The 25,272-nt window shown below is 49.5% G+C and overlaps 1 protein-coding gene across 11 annotated transcripts in view; it reads left to right on the plus strand.

Annotated features, from left to right (window-relative positions):
* LOC123811525 (transformation/transcription domain associated protein) overlaps positions 1-25,272 on the plus strand; it is a 120,240-nt gene that overhangs the window by 77,108 nt on the left and 17,860 nt on the right. For all 11 annotated transcript variants that reach the window (XM_045827737.1, XM_045827807.1, XM_045827728.1 and 8 more), the window contains 14 exons: positions 838-959; positions 1,274-1,487; positions 2,348-2,527; positions 6,352-6,498; positions 7,623-7,742; positions 8,178-8,465; positions 8,620-8,757; positions 9,412-9,524; positions 9,956-10,091; positions 13,386-13,577; positions 18,583-18,778; positions 19,342-19,607; positions 20,193-20,293; positions 24,359-24,560. In XM_045827737.1, the coding sequence (XP_045683693.1) occupies positions 838-959; positions 1,274-1,487; positions 2,348-2,527; positions 6,352-6,498; positions 7,623-7,742; positions 8,178-8,465; positions 8,620-8,757; positions 9,412-9,524; positions 9,956-10,091; positions 13,386-13,577; positions 18,583-18,778; positions 19,342-19,607; positions 20,193-20,293; positions 24,359-24,560 (2,415 nt within the window). The remainder of the gene's footprint in view (positions 1-837; positions 960-1,273; positions 1,488-2,347; positions 2,528-6,351; positions 6,499-7,622; positions 7,743-8,177; positions 8,466-8,619; positions 8,758-9,411; positions 9,525-9,955; positions 10,092-13,385; positions 13,578-18,582; positions 18,779-19,341; positions 19,608-20,192; positions 20,294-24,358; positions 24,561-25,272) is intronic.

The following is a 25,272-nucleotide window of genomic DNA, read 5'->3' on the forward strand; positions in this document are numbered from 1 at the left end:
CACGTTGGCCAGGCAGCCTTCCTTTTGCGGGTAGAAGAAAATTCTGACCTCACTTTCTCAGCTTTTCTCCTGGAAGTTTCCAGTCCAGCAAAATACTTTTTTCCTCCTGTATTTGCATTCACAGTATCTTTTTGTTTAGGTAGATTTTTCTCACTTAATGGATTTGAAATAGGAAGTTGAGAAAATTGGCCACTCACCTTAATGTGGTTTTACTTCTTAAAATGTTAATTTTTTTTTTAGTCTTTTATGGTGGTGAAGATAAGGCAAGGAAAACAGGAGGGACTATGATTCAATATAATAAGATGCTTACAAGCTCCTAATTTGTTTTATAATTTAGTTACTTTCTCTCCGAAATGAGTTGTAGCTCCCAGGACAGTTATGCTGGGGTCTGTCTTGATTTTAAGTGTCCAGAGATAACCAGGGCTGTTTTTGATTTTCTTTCTTTTCCTTTTTCTTTCATTCATAAACAACCATTTAATTTTACTTGACTGAATTGTAGGAGTTTAAAAAGTAGCAGAATAAGCCCTGGCTGGCATAGCTCAGTGGATTGAGCGCGGGCTGTGAACCAAAGTGTCGCAGGTTCGATTCCCAGTCAGGCCACATACCTGGGTTGCAGGCCATGGCCCCCAGCAACCGGACATTGGTGCCTCTCTCTCTCTCTCTCTCTCTCTCTCTCTCTCTCCCTCCCTCTCTCCCCCCCTCTAAAAATAAATAAATAAAATCTTTAAAAAAAAAAAGAAAAAAGATATGTTTAAAAAAAAAGTAGCAGAATAGAAGTACTTTGGGAAATACCTTCTCCCAGACAGAATTGACCTTTTGTTTTAAAAACTCATACAGACACCTACACTCCGGGAGAAGTCCATTTTGCTTGTGAAAATGATGACCTACATAGAAAAGCGTTTTCCAGATGACCTTGAATTAAATGCACAGTTCTTAGACCTCGTTAACTACGTCTACAGGTAATTACAGCAATTCTCATGTAGTTCAACCGTCAGTCCATAATGTGTTCTCTGACTAACCAATGTTACGTGACATGAATTTTTTGGTCATACCTGAATTTCACTCATTCATTTACATTCTGGGTCATGTGACGTGTTTCGGTGTCATTGCTGGACGCTGTGTGCATGTGCTGCGTCAGCCTGTGATGCTCTGTAATGCGCTCTCAGTTTCCCCAGGCTGTTTCAGGAGCGGCACCCACATGTCCTGTGCTTGTTTGATGATGGGTGCCTCTGGGTGCAGCTCTTTCATCTCAGTGTGCCTCCTTCGGTTGCAGGGACGAGACCCTGTGTGGCAGTGAGCTGACGGCAAAGCTTGAGCCCGCCTTTCTCTCTGGGCTGCGGTGTGCCCAGCCGCTCATCAGGGCAAAGTTCTTCGAGGTGTTTGACAACTCCATGAAACGCCGGGTCTATGAGCGCCTGCTCTATGTGACCTGCTCCCAGAACTGGGAGGCCATGGGCAGCCATTTCTGGATTAAGCAGTGCATCGAGGTAGGCCGCGCGCAGCTCTCCCTCTCTGGCCGGGGGACACTGAAGCTGAAGTGGGCACCCCCTTCTCTCTCTGTCTGCCTACTATTCCTTGGCTGCTGTCATGAATATGTGTCTCTTCACGTGTCGAGGTTGGTCTTGTCCTTCCGACACTCCAGTGTCATGAGGGTGGGGACACCATCTCAGTGAAGTGGACACATGAGTCTCCAGGGCCTCACACCCAGTGGGTGCTCAGTAAATGTTTGCTAAGAACATGCGGGGGCGGCTCAACTGGGGGCAGCGTGAGCCAAGGCGGGTGGGGAGCAGGTCAGGGGGCGGGGGAGGAACAGTCTCAGAACTGTTATGGGCAGGCGAGGGTGTCGCTTTACAGAGGTCTCGAGAGCCACGCTGGGAGGAGCTGGCACTGTCCCCTGAGGGCTGTGGGAGCCACTGGAGGGTGCAGGGAGGGGGGCCTGGGTCAGTGGTGTGGAGGGAGAGTGTGTCGGGAGGAGTTGAGGCCGTGCGTCCAGGCTGGAAGGGACGGCTGCTTACGTACTCGGGGGTGTGTGAGTGATAAGAGAGAGGAGGAGGCCGGCAGGTGAAGCAGAGGAAGCTGTCTTATCTGAGAGACAAGGAGAGCAATCCCGGCTGGTAGAGAGACGCTGAGCTGAGCCGGGATGCTGAGCTAGACCGTAAGGCCCCCGAGTGAGGGGCGTGTGCAGAGGTCCCGACTCTCCGTCCAGGCCAGGTGAAGTGAGGAGCAGAGTCGTGGGCTCAGGAGCCGTCAGAACGGGCTCGCCTGTGGAGGTGACCAGGTGACTGGCTCCACACACCTACGTGCAAGGCGTGTGTGCGAGGCTTGTGTTCATGTTCCCACCCTCCAGCTCCTCTTGGCCGTGTGTGAGAAGAGCACTCCCATTGGCACCAGCTGCCATGGAGCCATGCTCCCGTCCATCACCAATGTCATCAACCTGGCCGACAGCCATGACCGCGCGGCCTTCGCCATGGTCACGCATGTGAAGCAGGAGCCACGGGAGCGAGAGAACAGCGAGTCCAAAGAGGAGGTAGCGTCTGCGCAGCGCCCCTCTCTCCGACCTCACCCGACCTCATGTCCGCCTCAGACCTTTGTCTCAGGGCATGAGCAGCGCATTGACATTGGCGTGCACCTGAGAGCCCGGAGTGAGGCGCCTGTGCTCAGCCAGGTGTTCTCAGTGAGCCGGCGCTGGTACTCTGGGCCAGCTCTGTGCGTGGCCGGAATTCTTTTTCTTGTGTCGGGGACTTTTAATAACTGCTCTGTGGAAGACTCAACATGTGCAGTGTGGCATTGCTAACTAGCCACCGTGCTGCTCATTACGTCCCTGTGACACACTAGAAGTTTGTGTTTCTGCACCTTTCACCCTCTCCTTTCACCCCCACTCCACCCCCACTCCACCCCGCCCCCGGGAGCCACCAGTCTGCTCTCTGACTGTTCCACTTAGCATTGCACCCTCAAGGGCCATTCTTTTCTTCTTCTCCCCGCTCCCCTCTCCCCTCGTTTTACTTATCTTTAGAGAGAGGAAGAGGGAGGGAGAGAGGGAGAGAAACATCAGTGTGTGGTTGTGTCTCACGTGCCCCAACTGGGCACCTGGCCTGCAACCCAGGCATGTGCACCTGAACGGGGAATTGAACCAGCGACCTTTTCAGTTTGTGGGACGACCCCCAACCCACCAAGCCACACCAATCAGGGCCCTGCCATTCAATTTTGACACAGAGCACTATACTGTGAGCAAGTGGTGCTTAGAACAGGGTATTTCACTGCTCGGTGATTGTTCTCTGAGTGAAAAGTAGCCCCTGTTGTAGTAGAAGGCACTGCTTCGGGGAGGGACGCCCGCCCTCGAGGAGCTGGTTCTGCCAGCAGCCTCCGCTGCGAACCTCCCACTCCTCTGCCTAGTCTTGGCAGGCTCGGCCAGGGAGCCAAGGGCTGGCCAGCACGGTGGCCACCTTGGTCGCGCTGGCACTCAGCGCTGCACAGTGGAGGGGCCGACCCCACTCACAGCACAGACCTTTCAACTGTGTTGCCCTGAGGTGGTTGCCTCTGGGACCCTGTCTCTCTGGGTGGTGGGTTTTAGGTGACAGGCACCCAGTAATGAAGGAGGAGGCACCTTTTCTATCTTAAAAGGGATTGTTTATTCCGTCTCCTGTATGTGAGATACGGACTGATTTTATTAACAAGTGAGAATTAAAAATTTTGTTTTACTATGTTGCTACACGCTAGGGCATTCTGGTGATAGGACCTCCTTTTCTGCCTGTATCCTTGTCTGCAAAGTAAATCGCCAACTTTGAAGTGGTTCCTCTGAGTGGTCCAGGTCCCGTGCCAGATGGCTGGCACCTGGACCTAGAGCACAGGTGGCAAACACAAGGCCCGAGTGCCGAATCTGGCCCTCCACCTGGTCTTATCCAGCAGCAGCACCAAGCTCCTTGCCCCTAGTGAAGGAGTAGTTACGTTTACACAGTCCTAAAATTACAGTCCACCCTTTGAAGACAACTTCAAGGCTGACGGGGCCCCAGCGAAAATGAGTGTGACATCCCTCCAGGTTCTAGAGGCTCATTTGGTGATTGAATTTTTTTTTAATATATTTTATTGATTATGCTATTACAGTTGTCCCATTTCCCCCTTCTCTCCCCTCCACCCTGTACCCCCTCCCACCCACATTTCCCCCCTTTAGTTCATGTCCATGTGTCATTCTTATGAGTTCTTTAGCTTCTACATTTCCCGTACTATTCTTGCCCTCCCCCTATCTATTTTCAACCTACATTCCATGCTACTTATTCTCTATACCTTTTCCCCCCTCTCCTCCTCCCACCCCCCCCCCTGCTGCTAGCCCTCCATGTGCCCTCCATTTCTGTGGTTCTGTTCCTGTTCTAGTTGTTTACTTAATTTCTTTTGGTTTTGCTTTAGGTGTGGTTGTTAATATTTGTGAGTTTGCTGTCCTTTTACTATACATGTCTTTTCTTTATCTTCTTTTCTTAGATAAGTCCCTTGAGCATTTCATAAAATAAGGGCTTGGTGATGATGAAGTCCTTTAACTTGACCTTATCTGAAAAGCACTTTATCTTCCCTTCCATTCTAAATGAGAGCTTTGCTGGATAGAGCAGTCTGGGATGTAGGTCCTTGTCTTTCATGACTTGGAATATTTCTTTCCAGCCCCTTCTTGCCTGTGAGGTCTCTTTGGAGAAATCAGCTGACAGTCTGATGGGAACTCCTTTGTAGGTGACTGTCCCCTTATCTCTTGCTGCTTCTAGGATTCTCTCCTTCGTTTTTACCTTGGCTAATGTAATTATGATGTGCCTTGGTGTGTTTCTTCTTGGGTCCAACTTCTTTGGGGCTCTCTGAGCTTCTTGGATTTCTTGGAAGACTGTTCCCTTTGCCAGATTGGGGAAGTTCTCTTTTATTTGTTCAAATTCGTGCTCAATTTGTTGCTTTTCCCCTTCCGATTCTGGTACCCCTATAATTCGGATATTGGAACGTTTAAAGGTGTCCTGGATGTTCTTAAGCTTTTCCTCGATTTTTTGAATTCTTATTTCATCATGCTTTCCTGCTTGGTTGATTCTATCTTCCTTCTGGTCCACTGTATTGTTTTGAGACTCAGATTCCTTCCTTTCACTATTGGCTCTCCTCCGCGTATCTTCCTGCATCTCTTTTATGGTAACCTGCATCCTTTCATCTAAATTGCGCCCAAAATCAACCAATTCTGTGAGCTTTCTGATCACCGGTGTTTTGAACTGTGCATCTGATAGATTGGCTATTTCTTGGTCGCTCAAAAGGATGAGTCCTGGGGGACTGATCTGCTCTGTTGGAAACATGTCTGTCCCTGTCTCTCTCTTTTTTCTCCAGTCTGGTCGCTCTTGTTACGGTGGGGGGCGGAGCCTTAGGTGTTCACCGGGGCTGGGCACCCCAGTCACTAGATTGTGACGTTATATGTGGGGGCGGGGGCTGGGGCGGGAGCGGGGACGGGAGGGAACAATGGCGGCAGTTCTGTTCTCCTGGGCCCAGACCCTTCTTTGGGGTCCTGGGCTGTGAGCTCTGCCCTGGTCCACGATCGCTGCCCCACTGGGTCCGCCTGCCACAGCTTGCGTACTCAGGGATCACCCCTGTGTTCTTGCACCCCGGATGGCTGTTGCGCCGATTTCACACCAAACTTTCCTCGACCTCTGTGCGCCGCCGACCCGCGCCAGCCCCGCGCCTGCCCGGCTCGTCTTCTCCTACCAGTCTGGATGTACGGGTCTACTTCAACTTCTTGGCTGTCCGACTTCCATTCAGATAAATCCTCTATCAGTTCTGGGTGTTATTCTATCTGTAAATTATTGTTGTGAATTATTGTTCTAATCTTGGTTGTGCGAGGAGGTACGGTGTGTCCACCTATTCCTCCATCTTGCCGGAAGTCTCTGGTGATTGAATTTTGACTGTGACTTCCCAGAGGCCTCAGACAGTTTGGGGCAGGCTGGGTGAACCGTTGTGCTCTTGGAGGACGGCCCCGACACTGCCCTTACTCCTCGGAAGCTGGGCAGCGAGGCGGCGCCACTCATTCTGAGGGAAGAGGGGCTGTGTGTGATCCCTGACAACCCTCGTTACTGTCGTTGTTAGCACTTCATTGTGCTTTATATACCCCGGGTGTGAGAGCAACACAAGGACATCAGAACAAAGAGGAGGAGGAGGAGATAGGTCTGGTCACGTGGCTCTGTTGTTTGTTTTATGATTTACAAACATTTTAACATTTACAAACTTCTGAAAGTCAACTTAAATTTTACTTGGTGAAAGTGTAGTAAGAAGTTCATAAGAGTTCCGTTTGTTGGGTTTTAAGCGTTTGACCTCAGAGTTCTGCTCATCCGTGTGTGTGTTGTTTGTCAGGACGTGGAGATCGACATTGAACTGGCCCCCGGCGACCAGACCAGCACGCCCAAGACCAAGGAGCTCTCCGAGAAGGACATTGGCAACCAGCTGCACATGCTGACCAACCGGCATGACAAGTTCCTTGACACCCTGCGGGAGGTGAAGGTCCGTGTGCAGCCCCAGGCCCTGTCCCCCTGCACGTTTCCGTCCCGAGGCAGGACTCCCTCCGCAGCAGTCGAGGGTTTTGTGTTCCCAGTTACACCTGCTTTCCTATCTCAGTGGAAACCGTTGTAAGTTCCGTCCGACTCGGAAGTGGATGTTTTGTGTAGACTCAGGGAGGAGTTACGTTGTCTCATGGGAGAAAATGAGAAAAGGCAGTTGGTTCCCCATTACTGTGCCATGGCAGGAGTGGTAAAATTGTTCATTGAGTAACTATGAGGAGACATCTCTGGATTACTTTTCAAGTGCCGTAGAAAAGGAGGGAATGGGAGCTACGTGTTGAGTCAGGTTCCCTTTGGGGAGTGGGGGGGCATCCCTTCTGAGATGTGTGCAGGTCTCTGGCTTCCACACCCTCTTGGGTCAGTGACAGGCACGCCCTTGTTCAGGGAACGACTCAGTTGCTCGTGGCTCCGCACACCGAGTTACTTTTGAGGAGCATTACAGAGGAACCGGTGATTCTGTCTGTCAGGTGCTAGGCGGGCCCCATGGGCTTCAAGCAGGCTAGGAGCCAGGCTGTTGATAAGAAATACTGTCAGCTAATTCAGATTTCCAAAACCTACAAAGCTGTGGACAAAATCAGACGCATGTGTGGATTGGACAGCTCTTCGGGCCCTCGGGTTCCAAGGCCGGCTGCTTTCGTAGGGCGTGTCCTTCCACGCCGGCCAGTGTTCCTGTCTCGTCTGCACGGTTCTTGATTTGCTCTTCAGGATTGTGCCTGCTGACCGATCGCTTACCTGCTATACATGTGCCTTTCCCCTTTCGTATTGTCGGTAGCCTTTGCTCTGTGGCACCTGTGCATCTCTTATGTGTATTTTCAGCATTGGCCTGTGTGGAAATTGCCCTTGGAGTTAAAAACACAGGTGTGTCACTGCTGAGTCTTTTACCCATGCCTGTGCTTGGCTGCGAAGCCCAGTATGGGTTGGTTTCTGGTGCCCAGGATCTGTTTTCACTCGGACGTGACGCTTGCTCAGGTTGTTGGGAGTCTGAAAGTGGAGCACGTCTGGCAGGTCTGGGGTAGGATGTCTGTGCCAGCCCAGGCCTGGCGACACTCACCCTGTTTCTCTCTCTAGACAGGGGCGCTGCTCAGTGCCTTTGTCCAGCTGTGTCACATCTCCACCACCCTGGCAGAGAGGACCTGGGTCCAGCTTTTCCCCAGACTCTGGAAAATTCTGTCTGATAGACAGCAGCATGTGAGTATATTTTTAAAATTCTGCTCTGGAAAATGTTGTTTCAGCTTTTTTAAAAGGTTTTATTTATTTTAGAAGGAGGGGAAGGGAGGGAGAATGGCAGGGAGAGAAGCATCTGTGTGTGAGAGGCACATTGATCGGCTGCCTTTCACGTGCACCCAACCAGGGACCTGGCCTCAGTCCAGGCACATGCCCTAGGATCGAACCGGTGACCTTTTGGTTCGTAGGCCAGTGCTGAATCCACTGAGCCATACCAGCCAGGGCTGTTTTAGCTTTTGGTAAGTGTTTATGGCGAAATAATTTTGATTAAGTTTCTAAGGATGAGAAAATTACTGTTATCTGAGTGAATTATCAAAAATATTGGAAGATGCTGAATGAGAGAGTAAAGACATGTTGATTTGGAATGAAGACCTGAATGAACACGGTCTTTGGTTTCAGGCTCTCGCTGGGGAGATCAGCCCGTTCCTGTGCAGCGGCAGCCACCAGGTGCAGCGGGACTGCCAGCCCAGTGCGCTGAACTGCTTTGTGGAGGCCATGTCGCAGTGCGTCCCGCCCATCCCCATCCGGCCCTGCGTTCTGAAGTACCTGGGGAAGACCCACAACCTTTGGCTCCGCTCCACATTGATGCTGGAGCACCAGGCCTTTGAGAAAGGTCTGAGCCTGCAGATTAAGCCGAAGCAAACCACGGAATTTTATGAGCAGGAAAGCATAACGCCGCCCCAGCAGGTGAGCTCCGGCCGTGTGTTACCTGTGCCGTCCTTGCAGGCGACACCTTGTCTCCACAGACCAGACATCCCCCCCTGGTGGGCGGTTCTAACTCCTGGCACAGTGAGGTGGTTTTACTGGGGGAAGTCCTCAGAAGCTACGCCCTGTGTTTCAGGAGATACTGGACTCGCTCGCAGAGCTGTATTCTTTGCTGCAAGAGGAAGACATGTGGGCTGGCTTGTGGCAGAAGCGTTGCAAGTACTCTGAGACGGCGACAGCTATTGCGTACGAGCAGCACGGGTTCTTCGAGCAGGTAGCTCTTTGGGCAGGTAGCGCTGTCAGGTGGGGTGGACAAACTTCACGGCTGGGTGACGGTCACGATGTTAGGGTACCGTCACGTCCTTGGGGGTTCATGTTTACATGAGTTTCCTGTTTCACTTGAAGGGTTTGTCCTGTATGTGAAAAGTCCTTTGAAGATTAGTTTCAGAGAAACACACACAACATGGACATTTTTAATGCTCAGTCTTAAACCCTTCACTGCTAGAAGCGAACGTGGATGGTTTTTACCTGCGCTCGTTGGTCCTGTTGGAAGTGGAAGGTGGATGACATTTTGTGTTGATAATATCGTCTCTGTGCTTGTCCTTTCGGTGTGGCACGGTCCTGCTCTTCGCTCTGATTAGGACACCGAGCCACAGAAACACAGGCACACACTGTGGCCTCTGCTCTGGTCGCTGAACCTGGGGCCAGGCAGCCTCCCACTCCTGCATTCTGCGTGGGGAGTGGCGCCCCTTGGTTCTCCTCCTTCCCTCTGTGCTGTGGGGACAGGGCACTCCAGGGGCAGGTGACTGCAGAGAAGGGTGTGAGGCGCTCCTGGGTTTAGGACCCAACTCGCCCTAGATTGTTGAGCAACATCTGTGGACACTTTACTAGTCAAACAGCAGTTTGAAAGCATTATTCACCCTTGTAGGCACAAGAGTCCTACGAAAAAGCCATGGATAAAGCCAAAAAAGAACACGAGAGGAGTAATGCATCCCCTGCGATTTTCCCCGAGTACCAGCTTTGGGAGGACCACTGGATTCGGTGAGCTGGACTGGGCTGGGTCAGGAGCCAGTTAAGGGAACCCATGGCAGATTTCTGGAATGTTCTTGTGACGAGTGTTCCTAACAGGGAACTTTGCTGCTGTCTTTATGGCCCCACAAAGAAAAGAACAAACAAAAACTTGTGAACAGTGTTAAGGTCTCGAGTAATTACAAGTGCCTGCTGGAGGAATCAGTTCCTGCGTCCCCCCTGCTCCGGCGCTGGCAGAGCTCCGCTGCACAGTGGGCGGTTCGAGGTGTTCCAGGGAGTGGCTCCTCCTGGAGGGCAGCTGGGACTTACAGGCTGGCACCCCACAGAAACCCGTCCTTCTCTGGGGGAAGAACGTCAGTCTTCCTGTGTGGGGTGGAAGTAAGCACCTGTCCCCATGCTTTCTGACTTCGTGGGAACTGACCCACTGGCTCTCTGGCCTCCAGGTGCTCCAAGGAGCTGAACCAGTGGGAGGCCCTGACGGAGTACGGCCAGTCCAAGGGGCACATCAACCCCTACCTCGTGCTGGAGTGTGCTTGGCGGGTGTCGAACTGGACTGCCATGAAGGAGGCGCTGGTGCAGGTGAGACCTCCCTCCCTTCCTTGCTGAGCCGTCCAATCTCAGGCCACGTTCCCACAGCTGTGTGCATGCCTTTTGCTAAAGTCATGAGTCTCTGAAGGTTGCTCTTTGCTGAGAACAGCCTGGGCATGTGGGCAGGTGAAGATAGCTTTTGGGAAGCAGGAATGATTTTTGGTGATCTGCAACACCTTTCCTGAATTTGACTTGAACTGTAAATTAAGTGTGTGTTTACATTCAGTCACACTAAGTGTCAGGTGTGGAGACCTTGGACTCTGAGTACACAAATGAATAGCAGAACCTGGAGAAGAAATGTGGAGGAACAGAGTCAGTTCTACTGGTGGCTTTGGTCGGTGGAAGCACGGCCAGATGCGAGTGCAGCGGGGGTGACGGGTGTAACCCGTCAACCCACAGGGGCTGGCAGAGGGGCTGCTGCCAGTGCCAGTGCCCGTGCGGTGCAGCAACCGGTATGGCACTCAGCACGTTTTGTGTCAGGGGAGCGCTGGTGGCATTGTGTGAGTGAAGTTGTCACTAACTTGGTTGAGCTCCACATTTTAAAAATTCACCACCATCCAGAGGGGTTCTGTACACAATGGGAGAGCGCGCACACCAGTCCAGTTCCCTTCTGCCCGCGGGGAGCTTCTGTCGGAGCGCCAGCAGTGCTGGACAGTGTGGCGCAGTGTTGGACAGATCTGCCGCCTGACCCCACAGTGTGGGGCTGTCACCGCCCAGTCTTGACTTTGGAGGCAGCCACCCATGTCGCGCCTTGTTTCCTTCCAGCTGTCCCGTGCTCCCTCGGCCTGGCCCTGCTGCTGCTGCCGCCGTCCAGTGTCAGCCTCTCTGGGTGGTGGTCACATGAGCGGGGTCCTCGGGAAGGAAATGCGGTCATCGCGTCCTCCACCCCTGCCCCCAACGTGGGTTTGCTAATCTTCCCGCTGGTGGTTTCCTTTCCTTGGTGTGGAGGCTGCAAAAGCACATGGAGATCGCAGGCCCCTTTCTTTGAAGAGATGAACCTCAAGTGTAAAGCTCTGCTGTGGTTCCAGCGCTTAGCTCGTTACTGATGTTCTTTGAGCAAATACAGAAGAGCGAAGAACTGATGCAGGGAGCTTGAGTTACTCAGAAATGATCCGTTGCTTGTGAAGATGTATATGTGTATCTCTCTGACAGAGTGCATTTACAGTTGGTTGTTCTTTTTCTTAGTTTGATAAAAAAATTTGCTGAATAATGTTTATAGCTCACTTTACCTTTTTAAATCTCCTTTCCAAGATTTCACACTGGGTATGTGCTGTACCATACTGTCAATAGGTCTGGCAAATGAATTTCTTTTTTCACAAAGTCTTGATTATTTTCCGAAAGTTGCAGGGCACTTACTGATTAGAAAAGAGCTCAGTATGTACAAACATTCTGAGTGGTCTTTAGTAAATTAATTTCAGATGGCCTTTATAGGAGTAAATGGTGTACTTATTTGCCAGTATTTAAAAGAAGAAACTCAAATTACTTTTTTTTAAACACTTTTAAAAAGATTTTATTTATTTATTTTTAGAGAGGGAAGGGAGGGAGATAGAGAAACATCAATGTGCAGGTGCTGGGGGTTATGGCCTGCAACCCAGGCATGTGCCCTGGCTGGAAATGGAACCTGTGACACTTTGGTTCGCAGCCCGCGCTCAATCCACTGAGCTGTGCCAGCCAGGGCTCAAATTACTTTTTTATTCCTGTGTATTATGGTCATCGTGCTGCCTGCAGTTGCCCACCTCTCGGTGTGATTTAAAAATGGGGCACTTTTTTGGGAGGGGGGGGAATTAAAGAGGTGCCTTTGCTCTGAGTTCTAGGGTAGGAGTTGTAATTGACAAACGTCTGTGTTAAATGAGGTTTACGTCCAGAAAATGGGAGACCGGCATGGTTTAGAGGGTCCTGTGGAAGCAGGTGTGCTCGTAAGTTTGCCCTCCTGAATTCCATCATCGCCGCACTGGTGAGGTCTACGAGGGGCCGAGAACATGCATGTTCTTTGCAAGAGTATGATGTCCAAATAAGCCAAGGTGTCAGGTGCCTGATGGCATTGTCGTTACCGTCACTACCTCTGTCATGTGGGCAGCTGGCACTGAGGCACCAAAATGTGTATGATTTTTATTGTTACTTCCCAAAGATGCTTCAGAGTGAGTGTTTGTTGATCTTGTTATATAGCAAGTCCTGTGCAGTTTCTTCAACAGAGAGATCCTTTTATCTCCATATACACAGTGAGATTATTTTTTAAGAGATTTAAATTTTTAATCACTTCAGTGCTCTGTGAGAACGTGCTGACCTGCGTGCAATGAGTTCTGATGCTTTCTCTGGCAGGCGGTGAGCAAGCTCGCAACTGGCAGGGATACGAGGGGGCCTTTCCCCATCTGCAGATGTGTGTGCAGGGTCAGGGGTTAAGTTTATGGGAGGGGTGAGAGTGACGAGTCTATGCTGAGTCTGCTTCATAATGGGACTGGTAATGTAGATGTAAAGAATATAGGGGAAATTGCATGACGGGTAATTAAGTGTGGCTTTTAAATCACAGTACAATTTATTAATGTTCACTCATATTCTTATAAGCCTGAATCACTGCCCTCTGCTTCCTTGTATGATGTGGAACAAGTTAGATTAATTTCCCAGAATAACAATTGAATTGGAAACAATCCATGATTTTATTGATATTTATCAGTCAAGATGAACATATATTGAGTGCTTTAAAACTTTGCTTGTATATAGAATACTTTAAAACTTTGCTTGCTGGCTCTGACCAGTGTGTCTCGGTTGCTTGGGCAAAATCCCAAAAGCTGGTCAATTAGTTCCCAGTAGGGGCACATGCCTGGGCTTTGGGCCAAGTCTCCAGCTGGGGGCATGAGACAGGCAGCCTATGGATGTGTCTCTCACACGTCTGTGTTTCTCTCCCTCTTTCTCCCTCCCTTCCCCTCTCTATAAAAATAAATAAATAAAACCTTAAAAAACAAAACTTTACTGGTTGGATTTGTAGCCTAGCGATGGCTGTTAGCCAGGCCTGTCACAGCAGCTTGCCCTTTTGTGGAACTGCTGATACCTTGAAGCAAGGGGCCTGTGGCATGGCTTCGCAGCTGGAGCGATCGGCCACTGGCCGGTAATCAGAAAAGGAGGGTATCCGAAAAAACACTGTAAATGTATTATTGCTCTAAAGAAAATAAATGTCTGTTGATGCTTAATTTCTGCTTATCGCTTTGCACAATTGACTGCAAAGAAATTGACTTTTCGACTCTGTGCTGAGAGGAGGTACCCACCGCTTCCTGTGTCTTTTCCTTCCAGGTGGAAGTCAGCTGTCCCAAGGAGATGGCCTGGAAGGTCAACATGTACCGAGGATACCTGGCCATCTGCCACCCCGAGGAGCAGCAGCTCAGCTTCATCGAGCGCCTAGTGGAGATGGCCAGCGGCCTGGCCATCCGTGAGTGGCGGAGGCTGCCCCACGTGGTGTCCCACGTGCACACTCCGCTTCTCCAGGTGGGTACGGTGTGCTGGGGGCGGCCTCTGGGCCCATTGAGGGTCTACAAGTTCAGCAGCACGGCAGGGAGGAAGCTCCTCCCACTGGTCTTGTCCTTTCCCACGCAGCTCGTCCTGCGGGAAGGGGCCCAAGAGAGCTCGCAGAGGGCTGAAACACTGCTTCTCATTTTTGGAGTTTCCGAGGAATTAAGTGACAGATGGCATCCTTAGGAGTGGTTTTGACAATGCGCATTTTCGCTTTAGGGATTTTCTTTAGCAATACTCTGCCACCCCCAGTGTGACGCCTTTGTTCAGTTCAGAAAGGTCCTTGTCCCCTGAAACTCTCACAGTTAAACAGGTTGTGCCTTGGCCCTTCCTCTGTGTGTCGTCTTCACTGTTCCTGGCCATTTGTTCCAGCCACACGAGCCACCCTACAAGTGCTCGACCCCACCCCCACCCCACCACATGCCGCTCCTCTCCGCAGAACACACTTCTCCCTGGTTTGGTGTGTGCGTGTGCACACGCACTGGGGTTGAGCAGCTCCCGTGTGCCAGAGTCAGGCTGTGAGCTGATGCATCTGGAGTGCAGAATGGTCACACTTTCTTTTCTTTGGAAAGAGTAGTTTTGAGATTAGATTGGTATGTTGATTTTTATCATAGTATCGTTGCTTATTAATGTACTTAGAATTTTCTGTCTTCTGCAAAATGAAATAGTTTATTGAAAACAAGGATTTGTTTGTTTTGATACTTTTTATATCTATTATGTTTTATTATTTTTCAAGGTATATTAATTATGAATGATTGTTGTGAAGAACACAATTCTGAGTAACTAAGGAGAAATTATTGGGAGTTACATATTTAAAGCATAGCGTTTAAAATGCAGTATTTCAGATAGTCTGGATTCAAGTACTTTGGAGGTGAAATTAGAGGTAGTTTTGTTTCTCATCCACTGCTTCACTCGTGGTTGATGCTCGATAAATATTTGTTGATAGCTTAGTTACATGCCTAACTACAAAAGATGATTTCTACCACCAATAGAACTGTCAGCTAACATAGCTGAGAAATCTTAGAGAAAAAAAAGACTGTCCATGCGAATGATTTTAGGGAACCATTTAACATTTCAGTTTGATTGTTTCGATAGCTATTTTTATGTAGAGGGTCACATTCATACATGATTTGAGACAGGAAGGGTGAAGAGAATGAATCAGAGGAGTGCTTATTTTGAATAAATCAAACCAAGTAAGTACCTTTTGCCCAAACTATTATGTTTTAAAACACATATTTGGAACTGTGGCTTGTGACTCTACCCCTTCCTCCTCCTCTACCCCTTCCTCCTCCAACTACCACCAAAAAAAAAAAATCAGTGAAGGGAAAGGTCTTGGTGCTTTTGCCCAGTGACATCCCCATCTTGCCGATTTTAGATCTCAGGCTTTGACAGAGACGTCAGATGGCCAGCCTGTTGCTCTGGCGTCCTGAAAACACCAGTCCGGGTCCCCGGGTCAGCCGCTGAGGCGGAAGCAGCACAGAGTCCGAGGGTTGTTTTGGAGAGAGCGACTTGAATACCATGGTGTTCGGGCAGATCATGTGCCACAGCAGAACAAGGGCTTCTGAAGGTCTTCGTAAAAGCAGCGACTACACTGGGGAAAATTGTCAAAAGCAGCTTTCAGGATTCTGGAAATTGAATACAGACTTGCAACAATCGAAGGAGCATTAAACAAAAACAGACGTGTTTTAGAAAGAACAGCGAGCTTTGTAGTGTTTAGTTGTCCTACCCCCGTTCTTCTTCTCCCCATCTCTGCAGCGGCGGTGAATGAACCTGCAACCTCCACCCGCAGGAGCTGTGAGGCCAGTGGCCAGTCCGCCACCAGTGGAGGGTAGAACAGACTTAGAGGCTCAAACAAAAACAGACAAACCAAAACCCCAGCCTCGGAGATCTGGCACCATTTGACCAGCATCACAGCTCCCTAGAAAAGCCCTGTTCACAGGTTGCTTTCTGTTTGACCTGACTTAGAGCCCACTCAGTGAGGAAAGTCATGCGTGGGGCCTTTGTCAAAAACAGCCGGTGGCAGTTTAACATCACAGCTGCCTGGTGCGGCAGTCCCCGCTGGGGCACGGAAGAGACTGGGTTGAGTGAAGGGAAGGTTAGGGAATAGATGTCCACAGAGATGTTGGGAAACTCTGTGTGTCCTAGAAACCTGGAAGGGTCATGGATCCATGCACACGCTCAGGAGACTTGAGAAGATCCTGAGCTTTCACCACTGGCTGACCTTGTGGCACTAGACTAGCAGGAAGTAAAGGCAGAGGCCGAGTTGAAAAACTGCTTGGTCACATGCGGAAAGCGTGTGCAGCGGGCACCCATGGCCTCTCCGAGGCGGCTGGTGGTCTTGTTGTTTTGGGTCTTGAAGGAAACCTCTGGCTGATTGTTAGCTGACCACCAAGCTAACCGAGCAGCAACTTCAGTGGTTACATTCTACAAATAACATGTACGTTATAGAATTAGTTCCAGAAAGTCACTAAGTAAATAGCAACAATTGAAAAAAAAAAAAAAGAAGGAAAACACCTTTACAAACCCCTAGACTGGAGGAATTTGATTTGCAGAGTTGCCACATTGTAATACCTAAAATGTCTGGCTTTCAGCAATGGGAGGCATGAAAAGGAAGAAGCGAATGCGGCTCCCGTGAGGGAAAAGCCGTCAGCAGAGGCCGCCCCTGAGGGGAGGCCTGTCGGTGGGCTCAGTGTCCAGAAACTCTAAATCAGCATTGGCGGGTGAGGTGTTCATGGAGCTAAGGCAATGTCTGTAAGGATCACCGGGGAGGGTGGGGGAGACACCCTCACCAGCTAGAGGGTGTCACTGAAGAGATGGTTTTAAACAGTAGTCTGTGAGTGTGACTGAAGGTGGAAGCTCACTGGAGACTCCCCACAGTGGACCCAGCGGCCTGAGAAGAAGTTGGCGCACTTGAAGGCAGGTGTTTCTCATCTGAAGAACAGAAAGAAGAGCTACTGAAGAAACATAGGCAGGGCCTCGGAGATACTGGATGCTGGCATTCACACCAGCGTGCTCACAGTGGGGGTCCCAGAGGGAGTGAGGGCATGGAGGGATATTTGAAGAAGTAATGGGTGAAAATGGCCCAGATTTGGTAAAATTAAGAAACCAATTCATTCATAATAGGAGCAAAAGGAATAAAACACTTAGGAGTAAATTTAACTTTGTATTTCAAAGAACACCATTGAGAAAGTAGGACAGCCTACAGAAGGAGAGAACATATTTGCAAACCTAGTAAAGGACTTTTATCCAGATGGGTAAAGAACTCTTGTAGGTAAACAAGGAAAGACAACTCAGTTTTAAAGTGGACAAAAGATTTGAATAAACATTTCTCTAAAGAATATATATGAATGATCTATATGCTCATGGACAGATGCTCAACATCTCTAGTCATGAGGGGAATGAACCAAAACCGCACTGAGATGCCACTTCACACCCACTAGCCCTTGCCCGTTGGAATGTGAAGTAGTTCTCTCTCTTTGGGAACGGTCTGGTGGCTTCTCAAGATAGTAAATATGGAATTACCATGTGATTTCGCAGTTTTACCCCTCGGTGTAAGTCTAAGAGAAATTGAAACATGGCTACAAAAACTTACATGTAAATGTTCAGAGCAGTAATATTCATAATAGCCCAAATGACCATTGGCTGATACATGAAGAAATAAAATGTAGTGCACCTGGGAAATGGGGTGTCACTCAACAATACAAAGGAATTAAATACTGATAACACGTTGTGTCTGGAGTAAACCTTAAAAATAGGCCGAGTGAGGATGCCAGACACAGAAGGGCACAGTGTTTGATTCCATGCATGTGAAATGCACAGAATAGGCCCGTCCAGAAAGACGGAAAGCACACAAGTGGTTGTCACCGTCTGGAGGAGGAAGAGTGGGGGGTGGCCCCCAATGAGTACAAGACTTTTTTTGGAAGTGATGTAAAGGTCCTGTAATTAGATAGTGGTGATTGATGGTTATGTGACTTGGAGAATATCATAAGAACTATTGAACTGAACACTTTAGGAGGTTTGATGTTTTAATTATATCTCAGTAAAGCTGTTCAAAAGGAAATATCCCATTCTATTTTCAGTAAGCTTTGGGTAGGAGGGAGCATTAAAGGCTTTAGAAATGTACATGTAATGAACTAAACTTGAAATATAGGTAATTCAAGTAGGCAATTAAAATTAAGACCATACAGCAAGACACTGGGTACTAACCTAGGTGCTGTGTTTGGGAGGTTAAAAAAAATTTTTTCAGACATAGAGTCTGCCTGAAAGGAGCACCCAACTGGAGGGAGATGGCAATCTCTAAGAAGCAGACTGTGATGAAACAGTGATTAGAGGGAGACTGTGGCTCAGTGCCATGCAGGGAGAAGTCCCCATGGGAGAGGGTGGGACCTAGTGGGCAGGGTTTGGGTGGGCTTGGACACGTGGCCGGGGCCTTCCCCGTGAGAATGCGTGCCAGCAGGCTGGAGCAGCAACACGCCTGGGGTCTGAAAGGTAGTGAACTAGACAGACTTGTCAGGGATGGGATTGAAAGTGTCTGTGCCAGCCCAGAGAGACCCTCAGAACCACATTTTAGAATTGTTGGTGTGGCTGTGGGGTTTTAATGTTGGTGGAGGAAAGCCTGAGGGCAGGGCTAGGCTGCTGTCTTCTCAGACGGTGGACAGCCAGCTGTGGCTGGGAAAGAGAGTTGTTTGGGGGCTGCCCGTTAGCAAGTTCTGACGTCCACCCCATTCTTCACTCCCTCTCCTGTCTCAGTGGCCACAGCTGAGGTTTTAAACTGGGGGGCGGGCAGCGGGATTGGGAGAGTGGTGCTGGAAGTGAAGAGTGAGTGAGACGTGGATGCTCAGGTAGTCTGTGAGTCAGACTCTTCCTTTCAGGATCGAATTGTGAGGTCCTCGCAGCACATCAGGTTCCTGACAGGTCTGGCTTGCTTGCATGCGTGGTTCTCAATCGAAGGCACACTGCAGAACCTCTTGTGTCCTCTCAGGCCGCCCAGCAAATCATTGAGCTCCAGGAAGCCGCGCAGATAAACGCGGGCTTGCAGCCAACCAACCTGGGGCGGAGCAACAGCCTGCACGACATGAAGACGGTGGTGAAGACCTGGAGGAACAGGCTGCCCATCGTGTCTGACGACCTGTCCCACTGGAGCAGCGTCTTCATGTGGCGGCAGCACCATTACCAGGGTACGCCCCCTGCGCTGGCAGGCGCCTGTCGTGTCGTTCTCCAGACGCCTTCCTGTTCTGGCTTTGTGTCTCCGTTTTGTTTTGGCTTTTCTTTTACCATATGGGAGATGGTGGTGGTGTGGCGAGGCAAAGATGAAGGTGGTGAAAGATGGAAGGATTTCTTCTTGCCTATTATATTTTCCTAGCTCGAGCAGAAACATGGCTAGACACTGCTGGGTGCCCCAGGGGCCCAGGCCAGTGTGGCTGGAGCTCTGGGTTGTGGCTCTGTGTTTCGAAGCGCGCCTCCCACCCCCTCCCCCAAGAAGTGTGGCCTCCTCCATTTTTCTGGCCCCCTCTGCTCACACCCTTCATGGTTTAGTTAGCCAGGATGCTAACACTCAACTCGGTGTTCGTGCTTTTTATAGCTTCCTTTTGATATAAAATACAAGGAAAAATAAGGAGAGTTTATTACCGAGCTTTCCATTTTCATAAGCTGTGTGTGTGTTCACTTTTTATTTAAGCCTTATTGCAGAGTACTTTGAAAACTTTGGCCTAGGCCAATAAGCCATTTCTCTGCCATCTAGCTATTGTGACGGCCTATGAAAACAGTTCTCAGCACGACCCAAGCTCTAACAACGCTATGCTCGGGGTGCACGCCTCCGCCTCGGCGATCATCCAGTACGGGAAAATTGCCCGGAAGCAAGGGCTGGTCAACGTGGCCCTGGACATCCTGAGTCGCATTCACACCATCCCCACCGTTCCCATTGTGGACTGCTTCCAGAAGATCCGGCAGCAGGTCAAATGCTACCTGCAGCTGGCGGGAGTCATGGGGAAGAACGAGTGCATGCAAGTAGGTGCCTGGGTCTGCAGAGGGGAGACGCGCTGTGTATGCAGGAGCTCCTGGCTCAGATGATGGGGGTGGGGCGGGGGCCGGGGCGGGGTGGTGTAGCACCTCCTGCAGGCGCCGCCTCAGGCGTGGCCTTAGTGGTGGCACAGTCCTTCCTAAATAAGAACGGAAAGGCGCCCCACCCTAGTGTTTGAAATACATCATTTTATCGTCTCTGTTCCACCATATACTTGGTTAATGCGTTAAAGGAAAAAAATTAGAAACTGCAAAAGTGTGAAGGTGTTGCAAGGTAGATTTTTGGCTGTGTTCAGAGAAATGTTAATAAAAGCAGTGATTAGAAACTGATTAGACATATAAAGCTTGGAGAAAATAACACCCTTTAGGTGTCTAGGACTGAATTTGGCATTTAGTGATTCAGCCAAATACTTTTAGTCAGCAAATACTCAGGGTAGGCAAATCTGTTGTCAATCTAAAGTACATTTGTCAGTGACCTTTAGGACTTAATTTCCTCGATAAATATTTTAATGAAGTTGTTATAATAATGTCTAGAAATTTCAAGAGTTTTTTCTACACATTTTTTTAAAACAGGGTCTTGAAGTTATAGAATCTACAAACTTGAAATACTTCACGAAAGAGATGACAGCGGAGTTTTACGCGCTGAAGGGAATGTTCTTGGCTCAGATCAACAAGTACGTGTGTTGTTGGGGGCGGGGGCCAGGGAGCAGCCTGTCAGGGCTCCTCGGTGGTTACTTACTACTGCAGCCAACGTGAAGGTCAGCTGGAAGCTGGTGTGGTTCAGTCAGTGAGCGTTGTCAGGTGGGGTATTTCCATGTTGCACCTCCGCAGGGAGAGGGAACTTACAGCCGGTGGATAAGCTGGTAGGTTGGGTGGTACTTGAAAAGCTGTTTGGAAAGGAACGGCTTGAGCACAGAACGGCTGGCGACATGGATTCATTGCCCGTTCTCTCAGCGTGCTCAGCGTAGGAGCAGAGTGGGTCCCTTTCGTGGAGTGGAGTCACACTTTGGGGCAGGGGCCGGTCGAGTGGCCTGCAGGCCAGACGCCACTGGGGTCTGGGTTCCGTAGCGGGCGCGTCAGAGCACGCCCACACCACCACATGTCTATGACTGTACTTGGCACAGCCAGGGTTGAGTCGTGACAGGAGTCGTGTGCCTGAGAAGCCTAAGCCGCGTTCTCACTGGCCTGTTACAGAAAAGGGCATCCATACCCCGTCTGAGAGAAAAGGGCTGGCAGGCGAGATGCTGTAAGACACCAGTGAGACGCGTGGTACCACCCTTTGCCGTCTGCAGGGCTTTGAAGCCCACTTTCCACATTTTTGATTACAGGGCTGGCCTTCAAGCTTGTTTTTAAGTAAGGAAGTGATTTTGTCAAGATAAAAGGGATTTACTCTCTTAAAATTTTTTTAAATTTATGTGACATAAAACACACCATTCGAAAGTGTGCTGTTCAGTAGGTTTTTGTATGTGCACAGTGTCAGATAGCCATCACCACTCGGTAATTCAAGAACATTTCCGTCATCCCCAGAAGCAGCCACACCCTGGCAGCATCACTTCCCGTTCTCCTTCCCTTTGTCCTTGGACGGCCGCCAGTCTGCTCGCTGTCTCTGGTTTGTCTATGCTCCACGTTTCCTGCAAATAGAACCGGACACGTGACCTTTGAGTCTGGCTTCTCAGCGTAACGTTTTTAGGGTCATCCGTGCTGTAGCATGTATCAAGGCTTTGTTCCTTCTCATGCCCAGTGCTGCTCCGCAGTATAGTCACGTTTTCCTTCTCACCCAGCAGTCCCCGGCCACCGGGTTGCTTCCACTCTCCGCTGCGATGAGCGAGGCTGCTGTGAGCGCTCGGCCCACGTGAGCCTGTGTGGGAGCGTGGCCTTGGCCTTCTTGGCTCCGTATCAGTGCGTGGAGTGGAATCCTGGGTCCCCTGAGGGTTCTTTGTCATTTTGAGAGACTGCTGGCTTTCTGCGGTAGGTGCTCCCTCTTGATCCCCGTGGGGCTGCTGGCAGGCCCCAGTGTCCCCACACTCCTGCCGGCGCTTGCTGTCTCCCTTGTCCCCGTGAGTGTGAGGTGGCAGCTCACTGTGGTTTTGCTTTGCATTTTTCCAGTGGCTAAGGAAGTTTAGCATCTTTTAGATCACTCATTTTTTCTAAGGAAATACCTGTTCAGTTACTTTGCCCACTTTTAAATTGGGCTATTGGACTTGTTGAATTCCAATTCTTACATGTGTGGGTGTGTTTCTTTCAGCTACATCACTTGAAAATATTTTCTCACACTCTGCAGGTGATCTTTCTGCTTTTTTATTAGTGTCCTTAATGCACAGAGTTTATCACTTTGAGGAGTCCCATTTATTTATTTGTTCTTTCATTGCTCGTGTGTTTGGTTTTCATGTCTAAGGCATCACGGCCTCACCCAAAGTCGTGTGCATTTACTCCTGTTGTTTCTCCACTGTTCCTTCCTGTGGCTGGCGGGCGAGCATCATGCTGTCCCAGCACCACGCACTGGGGAGACTGTTCAACACCCACTGAACGGCCTCCACTCCGAGTTGGCGACGCGGCTGGACTCTGGACACTCCGCTCTGCGCGCCCGTGTGTCCTCACGCTGCTGTGCAAGCTTGCGGTGCAAGTTTGTCCTTTTTCATGACTGTTTGGGCTTTTTGGGTCCTTTGCATTTCCACGTGGATTTTAGCTTTCTTATTTCTGTAGAAAAAGGCCGTTGGAATTGTGACAGAGATTGCACTGAATCTGTTGATTGACTGGGGATGTGTTGCCATGGTAACAGCGCCACGCCTTTAATCTGCAGGATTCGTGGGTTTAGGTCATCTTCAGTTTCCTGTAACAGCACTTTATGGTTTTCATTGTACAGGTTTTGCATTTCTTATGTTAATTCTACTCTTAAATATTTTATTCCTTTTGTTGTTATACGTTGTTTTTTAAATTTTATTTTCAGACTCTCCATCACATCATCTCTGAGGTATAGAAATACAACTGGGTTTTAAATACTGATTTTTCAACTTTGCTGTATTTGTTTGCTATAGTAGTTCTTTTGTGAATTCTTCAGGGTTTTCTGTGTATTAGATTGTGGAATCTGCAAGTAGAGATAGTTTGTATGTTCCTTTCAATCTGCATGCCTGATTGCTCTGGCTAAGAATTCTAGCACGAAGTTGAAGTGGAAGTGGCGACAACAGGCAGGCGTGCTTGTCTTGGACCCGATCTGCGAGGAAAACCTCAGGCATTGGTTGTTGCGTGTGTGTTAGCTGTGGGTTCTCATGTGACCTTTATCGTGTTGAGGTAGTTTCCTCTGTTCCTAGTTCGCTGAGTGTTTTTACCATGGAAATGTGTTAGATTTTGTCAGATGTTTTTTCTTCATCAGCCGAGATGTGTTTTTCTTTCATTCTGCTGATGTGATGCCGTGTGTCACATTGATTCTCCTGGGTTGAGCCACTCCTTGCAGTGCTGGGCTGAGTCCCACTGAGTCACCGTATGCAGCCCTTTGCATACGCCACTGCCTTTGGTTTGCTAAGACTCTGTCGAGGAGGTTCGCGTCTGTACTCATAAAGGATGTGGGTGCACAGTTCTCTTTGACGTCTTTTACGTTCTCAGTGCGTTAATAACACGGTGCGACCGCCATGGAAAGCAGTCTGGCAGCTCCTCAGAAAACTGACTGTAGGGTTATCATATGACCCAGCAGCTCCACTCTTTGGTGTGTACTCCCAGAATTGAAATGGGTGTTCACTTAGGCACTCGCTGACAGTGGTCAGAAAGAATGTCGAAGCAGCTGAAATGAGTGGGTGAACAAGGCATGGCAGATATAGGTAGTGGAATGGTACTCAGTCACAGAAAGGGTTAAAGCACTCATACGTGCCACACGTGGGGGAAGCTGACTCTGTGCCAAGTGAAATGCCAGACACACACAAACTCGTGTGACATGTGATCCGCTCACCGAGAGACAGGCAGGTTGGCGGACACCCGGAGACAGCTGGCAGACTGGTGGCCATCAGGGATCGTGGGTGGTGGGGAAGGACTGCTTTGTGGCCAGGAAGTTCGTTTGTTTTTTTTTCCATACAATGGCTCTAGTAGTGCTTAGAATCTGGCCAAGTAGTGCTTCAGAATCTGAAGTCTTTTAACTTCATTTGAAACAATTTTGTTAGATTCTATTGTGACCGCTCTCGTAACAGCATGCATCTTAAAAAGCTTATCAAAATTGGTGAGTTTTGGGGTAGCCAATTTAATATTGAAGATGGAAGAAAACGTGACATTTTCGGCCTTTTATGCTTTATTTCAAGAAAGGCAAAAACACAACTGAAACACAAAAAAGGCTTGTGCAGTGTGTGGAGAAGGTGCTGTGACTGATTGAATAAGTCAAAGCAGTTTGCGAAGTTTCACGCTGGAGATTTCTCACTGGACAGTGCTCTACAGTAGAGTAGGCCAGTCGATAGCGATCAATTTGGGACATTAACTGAGATCAGTCACCATTATACCAAGGAGGAGATAGCTGATATACTCAAAATATCCAAATCAATAAAGTTATTGGTGAAAATTAAAAATGTATCTTTTATCTTACAGAACAATTTAAATGGACTTCTGGCCACCCCATTAGGTGGGGGTGGTAAGTAGCGGCACGACTTACATAAACATAGCAAAGGCCACTGAGTTGTGGCTTGCTTTAAAACGGTTGATTCTGTGTATGTGAGGTTCGCCCCAGAGGAGAACCCAGTTAAGGCTTCAGTTTGCATCCCCAGGTCTGAAGAAGCGAACAAGGCCTTCTCTGCGGCCGTGCAGATGCACGACGTGCTGGTGAAAGCATGGGCCATGTGGGGCGACTACCTGGAGAACATCTTCGTCAAGGAGCGGCAGCTGCATCTTGGAGTGTCTGCCATCACCTGCTACCTGCACGCGTGCCGGCATCAAAACGAGAGCAAATCGAGGAAGTACTTAGCCAAGGTGAGGCCGAGAGAGTTAGCTTTGACCACAGATTACCCAGTGGCCTTCAGGTGTGGACGACAGCTTAGCTGTCCCACACCTGTGCCGGGCGAGAGGCTTGTTTCGTGCCTTCAGTCTTCATTCTCATCACTCTTCGAAGTTTAGCGTTAACGCTGAGGAAACTGAGGCCTGGACATACTCAGGGTGCCAGGACATTGAAGCAGCAAAACTGAGCCTGGAGTCTGGGTCTTAGGTCTCAAGTCCAATGTTCTCTGTGGGATGAACATATCAAAAGGCCACTGAGTTGTGGCTCGCTTTAAAATGGTTGATTCTGTGTATGTGAGGTTCGCCCGAGAGGAGAACCCATTTAAGGCTTCGGTTTGCGTCCCCAGGTCTGAGGGCACCGTGGACAGGGGTTCCTTCGGAGTGGTGAGGGTCTGCAAGGAGGACGCACATGCTAGACACCCGATAGATTCTGATCTCTCGCCCGCATGGCCATTGCGCGTGGCCCTAGAACCTGTCAGCTCCAGCCGCAGGTCGTGGTGCACCCCAGGATCGTGGCACACACCGCAGGATGGGGTCGTGGTCGCTGGCATTCTTGACCTGTGTTGCTGTGGCAGCGCTGGGCTCAGGACTGGCAGTTGGACGAGTGCCGGCTGCTCGGTTTGGTCTTCCTCCAGTGTTGCTCTGGCCTGTGCCTGCCACGGAACAAATACCACCCAGAATGAGTTCT

The sequence above is a fragment of the Phyllostomus hastatus genome, unplaced genomic scaffold (assembly GCF_019186645.2).
Source record: "Phyllostomus hastatus isolate PE091 unplaced genomic scaffold, TTU_PhHast_1.1 phas_contig_150, whole genome shotgun sequence".
In the NCBI taxonomy this organism is placed as follows: Eukaryota; Metazoa; Chordata; class Mammalia; order Chiroptera; family Phyllostomidae; genus Phyllostomus; species Phyllostomus hastatus.